General features: G+C 41.9%; 1 protein-coding gene across 4 annotated transcripts in view; it reads right to left on the reverse strand.

The window, feature by feature from the left end:
- Positions 1–1,515: 1,515 nt before the first annotated feature.
- doc2b (double C2 domain beta) overlaps positions 1,516–12,343 on the reverse strand; it is a 134,955-nt gene continuing 124,127 nt past the window's right edge. For 2 of the 4 annotated variants that reach the window (XM_020709165.2, XM_004076803.4), the window contains 3 exons: positions 10,818–10,899; positions 8,665–8,761; positions 6,694–8,082 (listed from right to left, as the gene is read on the reverse strand). In XM_020709165.2, coding sequence (XP_020564824.1) covers positions 7,949–8,082; positions 8,665–8,761; positions 10,818–10,899 — 313 coding nt within the window. In that variant the 3' untranslated portion in view covers positions 6,694–7,948. Of the gene's footprint in view, positions 2,733–6,693; positions 8,083–8,664; positions 8,762–10,817; positions 10,900–12,343 lie in introns of those variants that run through there. The other 2 variants (XR_002874578.1, XM_023962298.1) reach the window with 2 other exon arrangements.

Below are 12,343 nucleotides of genomic sequence, written 5' to 3' on the forward strand. Positions count from 1 at the left end.
AAAAGGCCTTGAAAAGTTTTTTTTGTGATTATTTTCAGTTTGTTCCTAAATAGTGCTGCTAGATTTGAATGAAAAAATAATTAATCACATGTATGGCTTTATAAATATTAATGGTTTGTATCTCTAAATAAGATTTCTTACATAAAAAATGGGATAGTTCATAACCCACAAAAAATGATGGAAACTGTGTAGAAGAGTTAAAATATAAATAAATGACAAACATAAATATTCTAAAGTCACAGAATTGTAAAAATTACTACATTCATTTTGAAATATCGTTATTGTTACACTAGGAAAGTACCTTTAAATAAATGTTAATTAATATTTTATTAATATTAATTCTGAAAATGTGAGCGTCTGTTTCACAAATGATGCTTCCATGATTTATTGGTTTTGTTAGAAACGAAACAAAAGAAATCAGGAATAAAATAAAAAACAAACAAACAAAGATTTGGATGTAAAAAGTGAAACTTGTGGAAAAAAAAAGACATTCAGTTTATATTTCTATTTAGCGAAATAGAAAGAAGATATTTTTCTCGCTTTTTAAAAGTAGAGTTTAAAGACAAATAAGTCAATATTCTGGGTTTCGTATTCTTCTTAAAATGTTATTTCAACGGAAAAAAAAGAACACATTTTTTCTCTTAGGGGAAAAAATACCAACATTTTCGATCAGACATCTGATTAAAAAAAACAAGGTAACTTTTACAGAAGTTCAGTTCCACAGTATGGAGCAGCTATTTCCAGTTGTTTGGACTTTTTAGAGTTTTGATTGGATAAAAATGAAAAAAAAAAAAAAACTCATATCTAACTAAAGTCTATGTAAAGTCCGTTAAACACAAGGAACGGTCATTGGTCATTGCATCTAGCAGAAATCACACATAATTGTGCAAGATTTACATAATATTTGCATATGAACTACATAAACAGTGTAATTCTTAGCAGACTAAAAATTTTGAACGGCTCAAAACCGAATTCACTCCGGCCGAAACCCTCGACGGACATCAATAAAAGATGAACGCACGGATGAATATATGACGCATGTGTCAGGAAAGACCAAAGCTACACACACGGAACTGTGTGACACGACCTTGAAACCGTGTAGGAATCTTTCTTCACGTCCCTCCAGCATGAGACGACTTCCCATCTTCCCAGGTCACGTGACCTTCTCAGCCAAATGAGTCTGGTGGCGAGACCTTGCGTGACGAGTCGGTCTCTCATGACCAGGAACACAGCGGTCCTGCTGCTTCCGTGCCCAAAACGGCAGAAGCTGTGAGGCGGCAGGCGCTGTTTTCCCGCCGCATTTGCTCGGAGCAGCAGAAATTCAACCGTTTAGGACCAATGGGAGAAAAATCCTTATCAGCATTATCAAAATGGATGAACAATTTGAAAGTGTTTAATGTCTTTGAATGACCCAAAAAGGTGCCTTTTGGGTCATCTTTGTGCCGTTAAAGTTTATTTAACGTGTTTGTGTGCAAAAACGACACATAAGTCTTTCTATTTTGCAAAGGACTAAAATATCATTTGATACGATGCATTTATTATCCTTCATTCAACAAACCAGAAACATGAAAACAAGTGCCTGAGTGTTAAAAAAAGGAAACAACAAAGGAAAGATTTTAATTCACATCAATTCACACCTTGGGATAGTCAACACAGCAGCCAATAATGCTGGTAAGGTACAAAACGTTGTCCAGAAGAAAGACCGACTTTTAGCAGAATCTCAGAGCATCCACAGTCTTGAATACAGAAAAACAGTATCAAACGTGAGGCAAAGTCATCTCAGGACAAGAACCAGGAACGTTGGCATGCATTTATGTTTTCCATGGATAATATTGAGCTTGCATACAAAAGCAGACGGGTTACAAAACCAAAAACCACACGTTGGTCGTCTTCATCACATATTCACCAGTGGGGGGGGGGGAATTGAGATGCTCACGAGGTTCCACGGCCGGCCCGCCGTGCCTCGCAAATCAAAGCGCTTCAAGGGGCTGTTAACACTTAAAGAGAGAGATGCAAGGCCTGCTGGGAGGCGCTGAGAGGGTTTCGACCCCCCCAGCTGTGATGTCACAATCAAATTGTCTTCAAAGGGACGGAATCTAATCATGCCAACGCCACGGGTGTGGAAGCCGAGGGTGAGGACGATGGAACGTGGTGACAGGGGGGGGCGCGTTCCAGGACTTCACATGACGCCGTTACAGAAACAGTCACTTACGGTGGCGTGAGGCGACGACACAAAGCTGTTAGCTGGATTGAAAGGCCCTGACGGGAACTCTGATCTCCGTTTGGACGGAGCGCGTGGTCGGCATTTACAAGGCGTGCGTGGGCGTGCCGGGAGGGGGCATGCGGTAAAGGTCAGGCTGCTGCTCGACGTCTTCAAAAAATCACTAATGCATGGCGTGCATCCAACCCGTCCAAGACCGCAGCCACGGCGAGCGCTCATGGTGGAAGAATAAAAAACAAAAAGGAAGGTAGAGTCTGACACGCCATCGGGGCGCCGCCGTTTGTCCGACTCGGAGGAGAAGAAGGGCCAAACAAGTACATTCTGTTTGAAACAGTTCTACTGGAGCTGCTTACATTAGAAAAACCCAACCACAATGACAACACACACACACACACACACACACACACACACACACTGCCAGTGGTTTCAAAAGTCCGCCCTTCTTGTCCTGCAGAGCTCAACGCGTCGCCGTGGCGTCGATTAGTGCCTTTTTGGCCTTTCTGGAGCCAGACTGTAAACATGTAAACATGCTCAGATTAATACCGTTATTGTTTTGTTAAATATACTCCACACAATCAAAGCGTGAAGGGGGGGGGGGGGGGGGGGGTCCGCAAACCTCCTGATCTGTAAACTAAAAAGCTGCAGGCGGTGTGTGAAGTGGCCCGGCCTGTGGTTCCGGCGCCGACCTTCTCTGCGCTCCTGATTACGGCTCCAGGTTGCGATCGCCGCTCAGTGGACACTTCACAACAACCCCGACCGAGAGGGAGGGTCTACGGGCTACGGGGTTAGAATTCTCTGACTGATCTCATGTTCTGATATGATTACCGGCATGAAACCCCCTCCCCGGACCCTCCGCCAGCGTCACCAGCCTCACAGACCAGTGACGAGGGAAATCCGACCCCCTAAACTCAGCAAAGTCCTCTGCTGGGGTCCAAATGCATAATCAGAAGAGGACAACGTCTGCATTATCGTTGGGAGTGGGGTCATCTGGACCCCACAAGACAAGTATCGGCTTGTTCAGCTGGATAAACGGAGTTTACAGAGGGCCATGACGTTTCCGTCATCGTCACTAATCAACACGTTCTCAGCCCAACTCGTCATATGTGGACGTGTGGGCAGGAACCCCTCTAGATGCTTTGGGTGAGCCCAACTGGACGCTAAATAAGAGATCCCGAAACGCTGGTGAATGATTATAAAATATACTTAATTTATAAACCAACTTTAGGCCATTTTAACCCCACAGAACCCGGGGGGGGTTCCAGACAGAAGGTCATGCTAGTTACCACGGTAAGTTTGAGGCTAAGGCAGTGGATAACCTCAGCTTTCGGTTCCAGAAATGGAGGTATGTTTCAGGGTATGTCAAGTTGCTATAGCAACTCATGCTCTGAACATAACCTGGTCTGGAGCAGGATTAGTTGAAGGTTAGTTTGTTTTCAGAGAGGTGAAGCAGCATGGCGTGAAGATGATTTAGTGGATGAAGAAGCTCAGATAATACCTTTTCCACCGTGAGAGGGTGATAAGACCACGTATGGATGTTGGAAAGATAAACTATTTACTTTGATCTAACTTAATTATTTGCTTCAGTTAAGATAAATCAATTATTTTTAGTTAAGTTAGCTTAAAAATAACACATAGTTATCAGACAGTTATTTTACTTTCATTCAAATTAATTCAATTAAGTAGGTGTAACTTTGGTGCTGCTGTTAGATCGGCACCGGAAGGAATTGTGGGATACCATTCCCTTTGCCTGTGTGGACGGATTTGGGTTTAAGTGTGGGTTTTTGACCAAATGTGTTCAGTTGTTTAGCTGTTTAACTGTGTATTGCCCAGTTATTTGTACTGTTATATTTAATTCTTTCTGCACCATGAGTGAGAGGGAGGAAGAGGATGATGAGTTTATATAGCACCACTACTGCAACAAACTGTTGTAAGAACTGAAGTCAAAGTCAGAGTCATGATAAATGAATAAATTCTTCCTATTGCAAATCCACATTGGATCATTCATTTGAAAATATTTTACAAAATGAGAATATCTACGGCCTCCTCAAACTTCAGGAAATACAATAAATTAAGATGGAAAAACATTTAACTGAATTGGAGAAATGTGACATTTAGTCAGATAAATACGTAAATTTGAGTTGTATAAACAACTATTGAGTTGGATAGACGTAAGAAATTAGGTTGAATAAATTTAACTCAACTAATTGTTACCAATTGAATTCATTTATATATATAAATGCGCCACAATGGAAATCGAAATGAGATAGAAACTCCTGTGTTGTTCTCCTGTCCGTTCTCCAAGCAGAAACTCTTTCTTTTGATGGTGCAGCCGTATTACTTTTTTGATGGACGTATAATCTTCATACACCGTCATTTAAATCTCATACTCCATCTCACTGAAGTATAGCGCTCTCTTTTGTTCTCCATGCGTTTCCATGGTGACTCCAGAAATCGGTGATCCATTGAGAATGTCTTTATATACACGCTGTGCACGTGCATTAACCCAGGGTTACTAAGTCGAGTGTAATTACGCCAACTCATATCCGGTCTTTTGGAACCGACATACCCAGAGTGAGCAAGTTCAGGCGGATTTCAGCCAGAGTTCAGGCTTAAAGTCAGGCTAGTTTAAACATGCTTTCTGGAATACCCCCCAGAGAATAAGCTTCTTCTGGGCGTTTCAAGGTAATTTAACCATTTTTGGGTTCATTTAGCAATAAACAGCAGTTAAAAATATAAAATAAAAACGTAATAAAAATGGGGAAAAAAATGAACTTTTTTTAGAAAGAAAGAAAAATGCCATAGGCCACATTTTACCCCACGGGTTCTCCAGGTGTAAATGAGAGCAACTCATTATTATTATTATTATTAATATGATTATCAGGGGGAAGCCCTAATCTGTGAAACTTTTCTGAAGTCATTTAATCGGAGAGGGCGGCATGTCGAAAAACGACGAGTTGGGCTCACCCAAAGTGGGGGGGGGGGGGGGGGGGGGGGGGTGAAAATGTGTTGCACTGAGTTCATGAAGGATTTTCCACAATATTTAATGTTTAAATGTTTTTGCAAAGGTTTTCAATGTCCTCCGTTGATGAGCACGGACGTTTGAACCCACAACTGGAACATTTATGGGTTTACCAATTCAGTGTGGCTGAAAGTAAAAGTTTTTTTCCTTTTCTTTTCTGAAAGGCATTTTGAAAGAAACTTTCCCAAATGTCTCAATTTTTTTTGGTGATAGTTTTATATTTCTATAGATCCACGTCCACAAAGTCGACATGTTGTAGCAAAACACGTTGAAACGACTCTAGATGTATTTGTCAGCGTGTAAAGATATTTTGAGAGGGGGTGGTGGCCAAAATTACTTTTTGGAAACTAAAAAAAGAATCAACAACACTATATAGCACTTTGTTATTTTATTTTGAAAGTATGCCACACGATGACTCCATAGAGCAGGGGTCGGGAACCTATGGCTCGCGAGCCATATATGGCTCTTTTGATGGTCACATGTGGCTCGCAGACAAATCTTTAATTATAGTTTTTATTTTTCATTAGACCAGTCCTTCTCGTGCGCGATGCGATGGCAGAGGCGCGCAGTAGTAGCGGTGCTTAGAGAGAGAAATCTGCGCCAGCGCTATCAGTTACTATTATCTATTATTTCACAGAGTTTGTACCAGCTGGAAACCTGTGAATTGACGTGCCTAAAACTACGCGCTCCCGTCTCTGAGAAAGAGCGCGCAGATGCGGGGACTGGATGTGTGAGGGAGAAAGCAGAGGGTGGGGGTGGGGGGTTGTGGGGACAGCAGGTGAATCGCGCAGGGATTGTAAAAACGTAAAACCCGCTGCCCGTCACTCACTGCAGCGTGTGAGTGTGTGTTTGGCTCCATGTCTGCATGTGATAAGAATGTCTCACATCTACAGAACATTCAGACCTAAGATCACGTTTAAAGTCTCAACGCCTGCATGAAGCAGAAACTCACCACGTATCAACCAGACTAGACCATCAGCAAAACTACCATGAGAAATACTCATCATTTATTAGCAACAGAATAACAATGTTATTAAAAAGAATCCACAGACTTATTGTACTTTAAAAATGTTGAAATTAAATCAAATGCACACATTCATTTGTATATTTAGTTTTAAACATATTGTCGCGGACTGAGTTGGATGGCTGTTGGGCCGCGTTGAAAGTTCTGGAGTTCATTGAACGCGTCAAGCAGAGATCTGATTGGCCCTCAGTTCTGTCGCTCAGCCTGTTGTTAGGTAGTTTGGACCAATGGGGTTCAGCTATGGGCCGAATAAGGGAAATGGGAGGGCTGCAGCGGGAGCAGGGGAATATAAAGTTGGGAGAAGCGCTCTCGTCTCGGCGGGAGAGACTTAGGAGTTGCTGAATTAATTGAACGGCGTTTGTTGCGGTCTGCAGTAATCGGAATAAAGAACTTTAAAAGAGGTTAAGTCTCCGTGCCTCAGTGTGGGGAAGGGACACTAAATTATTGTATGGCTCTTTCGAAATTACATTTCAAAATATGTGGCATTTATGGCTCTCTTGGCCAAAAAGGTTCCCGACCCCTGCCATAGAGGGAAGCCATGACTGCTGGGGCCGCATTTATTTAACCAGACGGGGGTAACGCATGTCTGTGGGGGCCGACCGAGGAGGGGTAACCCGTCGGCATCTGGGCAGTTGGTGATGAATGAGGAGAGTTTTCCAAATGCCCTGAAACATTCGTGCCATTTTCTATCCCGAATCTAAAATTTACTTTTTCTTTTTAATGTTTCTGGATTTTCAAACATGTTTCAAAAAGTTTGGGTAACAAATGTCCTCAAAAATGTTTCATAGGTGTCTCAAGCAAGTTTCAAACTGTTCTCAACTTAGTTTCTGTGAGACAAAAAAAAAGAAATAAATGTGGAAGCTTTAAAAAATAAAATGTTAATTGTTAAAAAGAAAATACTGTAAAATTCTGGGAGAGCAAATTTACGTAAAACCCAGAAGAACTGAATCCAAATTATGAGACTGAGAGGAAAAAAAGTTGGAATATAGTTTGGGAGGGTTTTCAGCAAGTGGAGCTCCTTCAAAATAAAAGCACTGAGGATTGGAAACCTCTGCAAACTTTCTGGAAACTCCTTCGTCAAGTTTTTGAACCTTCAACCAGCAGTTTTTACCCCGAATTTTATTCTACTTGAAGGTGTCATGGAATAAAAAAAAGAAATCCTCAATAAATAAAACAAATACTGTAGGATTGTTCTTAGGAGGCCAAAAAAACTTCACCTAAAGGTTTTCTAGTCATCATAAAGTGCTGCATCTTCTGATGAAGTTGAAACTGACTTACAGGTTTAAGATGATCATTATTTTAACCCATCATTTGCTGCAGTTTCTTTAGTTTTTGTCATATTTCAGAAGAGGATCCAGAGCGGTTTTGGGGAGGGAAATGGATGCAGATGCCGGAGAAGGTCCCATCAAACAGACCGTATTTACCGTTTTGATCTTCACCAATCATGCAGAGACGCTGAAAAGCCTTAAAGATCAACACTGCCATCCCCTCTCAATGCTTCTGCAGAAGACAAACAAACCAGCAGCTGTGCAGCTTTTGTGTATTTGTGAAGGATGAGAAACGACGTCAGAGGAGTTACTGTATCCTCCTCTTCCAGGGAGACGTTTCAAGGCGCCATGAAAGCAGGAGGCGGCGTCCTCTCTGGTGCAGCCGGGTGAGGGTTCGACGGCGGGAGGCGGGGTCTTCAGTCATTTAGCGAGCCGGGTAATTCATTGGTCAGCGTGTGCCAGCGCTCGATCTTTTTGTCCTTGTTCTTGAGGCAGTCAAACCAGTGTTTGAGCCTCTCCCCGTTTGCATTGATGCCCAGAGAAACGCCGCCTAGGAGACGGCGGAGACAGCGTGAGTCACGTGCCGCAAACGCGCCGCTTCGCCATCCATAAACCCTCACAGCTGCTCTCGCAGTGACTAACGTTGGCAGCAAATGCAAACATTCAAAAGGTCAGTAAATACAAACGTATTTTGCAAAAAAATCTTTCCTCACACATGCGGTGATGAGGACAGTAATGGCAAACATTAGGGAGTTATGAATCGATGTTCATGGATTCTGTTGACACACGATCAATCTAACAGGCTAAAATATCATCTAAGTAGTAATTCATTAAACAAATGCATTCAGTTATTCTAATTAAGAGCTAATGATTGGATCTTGGCGGGCTTGCACTCGTCAAACTCATTAAAATGATGCACGTTCCTGAAAAAGGTCATCCCACTTTAAATGCTTCATGAAACAGCATTTTTTTTTAACGAATAATTGTGGCATTTGGTGAAACTTTAGGTTAAATGTATCTACGCACGGACATTCCTTCAAACAGGGCCGACTCCAGAACTCCTCAGGCTTCAGTGTTCGGTTCTTTTTCCTGCAAATGAACCATTTTTGGAAAAACAAAGTCATTCACTCACCGATAAAGTCGTTTGACTTTCCAATGTCGTAGTCCCATACAGTCACCTCCAAGGTCTTTTTGGTGAGGTCTGCATATTTAATGTCATAACAGAACTCCTGCAAAGAAAACGAAAACAGGACAAAGCGTTTACAATCTGGAAAACTAGATTATTAGTGATTAGAACATTAGATAGTCTTGAAAGACTCAATGAAAATGGTGTTTTTAACATGTTCTAGGTGCAGTTTTCTGATGTTGGAGGACAAATGTAAAAGCATTAAAGTATTTTTGAATTCAAATCTTGATGGATCAAGAGCAGAAGAAAGCTGGAGTTTGTGATGCAGCAGCTACTGGCTTAGGTTTGTTAAAAAGGAGTTATAAGCTAACAGGAGGGAGTGTAAACATAGGCATGCTGGGATATGAAGGTGGGGCTACTTCCACGCCAACGGCCCTAGAGCAGTGTTTTTCAACCAGTGTGCCGCGGCACACTAGTGTGCCGTGGGAGATGGTCAAGTGTGCCGCGGAAATTTGCCCTCATTAACTGATCTAAAAGCATTTCCCATCTCCAGGAAATCAGCTCTTTGTTCATCCAAACAGGTCCTGATAAAACACTGAGTAGTTAGGAATATAAACGATCATAAAATACTTTTTTCTTTGTGTTTATTTGATTCTATTAAAGACATTTTGATAAGAATGACGGTAACGCGAAATAGCTGCAGCTATAACTGTGTAAGGAAAAGTCCCGCAGCGTTTACTGTCTCCACGACTCCACCAATCATTCTTGAAGGCTTAATCACATGTCATCAGTCTGACCAATCAGAAGTGGTTAAAGTCTCCACTTCCTTGTTCCAATTTAGCTCATAACTCAGTCAGTTCCGACAAAAACACCAGCTAAAGCTCGTCTTTAGCGGTGTAGCTTTCCACAGAATCCGGTATCAGACCGTGGAACAAGTGAACAAAACCATGAAGCTCAGAGACGCGAGTCTTTCTGCCGTTTTCTCGCAGTTTTCACACTACATCTCCCATGATGCATTGGCTTAATGAGTCGTCGTTCTTACACGTCTTGAAAACACAACGAACATACAGTTTGTATGTAACTTAACTTTTATTACATCTTTTAGAAAAACATCTGCAACTTCCTGCTTTTTCTGCCACAATTATCACAAAAATGCACGTCAGATTGCCGGGGGGGGGGCTGTAGATCAAAACAGACTATGAGTTTCTGCTTTTTTTTTTTTTTTTTTGGGATGCTGGTGTGCCGCGGGATTTTTGTCAAGGTTAAAGTGTGCCGTGGCTCAAAAAAGGTTGAAAAACACTGCCCTAGAGAATAGATAATGATCCCAGATTATGGTTTTTTAATCTTCAAGTCTCCTGCAAAAATGTATCCAACGTCAGTGGACACATTTGAGCCAATGAACACTCTAGATGTGACCATTAGTCTCAACAGAGATTCACATCAAAATGCGTACTTGATGATCAGATTTTCTGACCTAAAATGGATCCAAAACATCTTTGGTCCAAACTTCCATCAGTGAGACTCAGACAGAAATTCCTGCTACTGAACAGGGAAGTTTTCCAGATTCTTGGATTTCTTCCAGATCATCAGGTGTAAATGAAATATGTGTCCAAACAAGTAAACAAGAATGAATGTCAAATCCATTCACATTTAAGGTGTTTTTCCACATCCAAAGAATCCAAAGGGAACATTCTAAGAACATTCTAGCACACTGGATGGTCACATGACTATGTTACATTCAAAGGCATGCATTATAGCGATTAAATGGAGTTTTTATGATAAATGGTATAGGTGGATTCAAGTAACAGCTTGGCTCAGACAGGTCGCTCTGGTTGGATTGTAGAAACATAAACGGATTCATCAATTATGTCAATTAATCTAAAAATTAATAAATGGAATCAAAGAGGAGAGGAAAAAAAGGGCTCGACGTTTCCCCAAACATTGCAGCTCTGATTTTTGAAGAAATAAAAATGGCCTGTATTTCAAATTTACACAAATATAGTTCAGTAAAAAAACAGGTGAAAAGTTGTTTATCTGCACTAAAAGTTGCCCCTTTGACCACATAAATGCCCTGGAGTTTACATTGGGATACATTTTTGGTTTCTCAGGAACAGAAGGAGAAAAAATGAAGAAGGATTTGGAAGGTGATGACGTTCTACCTCATTGAACTCAGGGTTGAGAGTCTTTTTCTTCACAGCGGTCTTGTGCTTTGACTTTTTGTTCTCGTCAGGCTTCAGGTAACTGAGGAAGAGAAGCAGAAATACAGGTGAGCAGAGGTGTGAATAACGCGGCAGAGCCACCGCACTTGTCTTAACTGCTTTTCTGTTCTGTCCTCAAGGGGGGGCTGTGGCACTGCCCTGCATGTACCACTTCTGTTGCATCACAGTACATTACATGTGGCTCCAAAGGTCTTCAGCTTTTATGGGGACGCTTACAGATACATGGATGATCATAAAAATCCTTTGTGTTTTCTCCTCTCAGACGCTACTCTTCATCTTTCTGATGAGATTAAGCAGAGGACTCCTCATATTACTTGATGGAAGTCAGTTCAGCTACATTTCACCACCTGTTTACAGCTGAGATGTTATTGCAAGGTTTTTATTAGGTTTGAGAGTTTATTGCACCGCATTCATCTTTATGGATCTTCTACTCTGACTTCCTGCTTCTGTCATTGCAGATGAGTTCTCACAAGATGGGTTTAGTTCAGTTTATTTGGTTTTATTTTTGAAATCTATCAAAGGAGATGACCCTGTCCACTTCTGCCTTTGGTTGGGTTTTTTGTTGCAGCTTCTTCTACAAAAAACAGAGACCGCAGACAGAGAGTCAGCGGGGAAAACCTGCATACAGGTGAGAGTTCGTGTTCACGTTATGATGCAAGAGATGGAAGATATCCTCAACTTTACCAGGTGGAGGATGCTAATAGACTGTGCTGCACTGAAACTACAGGATTACATTTCTACGGAGCCCCCAGGTGCCAGTGGTTAAAATAAAAAATCTGGGATTACTAATCCGTGCCCACGGATTGCTAAACCGTACCCACGGATTGCTAACCGTACCCACGGATTGCTAAACCGTACCCACGGATTGCTAAGCCGTACCCACGGATTGCTAAACCGTACCCACGGATTGCTAAACCGTACCCACGGATTGCTAAACCGTACCCAAGGATTGCTAAACCGTACCCACGGACTGCTAAACCGTACCCACGGACTGCTAAACCGTACCCACGGACTGCTAAACCGTACCCAAGGATTGCTAAACCGTACCACGGATTGCTAAACCGTACCACGGATTGCTTAACTGTTGCATGGATTAAATGTGCGCGCGCACACGTTGCTCGGAGACAGCCGTTGGGAGTTTGGATTCATACATGACCGGTGTTCACCCTGCAACAAGTGTTCAGGGGCCTGCGACTAATGAGAACGTCACACTATTTGATTGGCTGTACGTTGGTCCGATAACGTGTAAAATAGTGATTGGTCTGGTCAGATTACAGTACGACCGTAGAAGAAAAATTTGCAAGTTCCATGGTAAACAAACAAAAGTGCGAGATGATCAATTAAACTGGCTTTTATTATTGTTATGATCATTATTAAGTGCCTTCTCACCTATAGTATTTTTAAATCTGTGCGGCCAGTGCTTTATTCTTGGCCGGAAGAAACCCGGGAAGAGGGTTAGGATTAGG

Source organism: Oryzias latipes, chromosome 14, assembly GCF_002234675.1.
Source record: "Oryzias latipes chromosome 14, ASM223467v1".
Classification (NCBI taxonomy): domain Eukaryota; kingdom Metazoa; phylum Chordata; class Actinopteri; order Beloniformes; family Adrianichthyidae; genus Oryzias; species Oryzias latipes.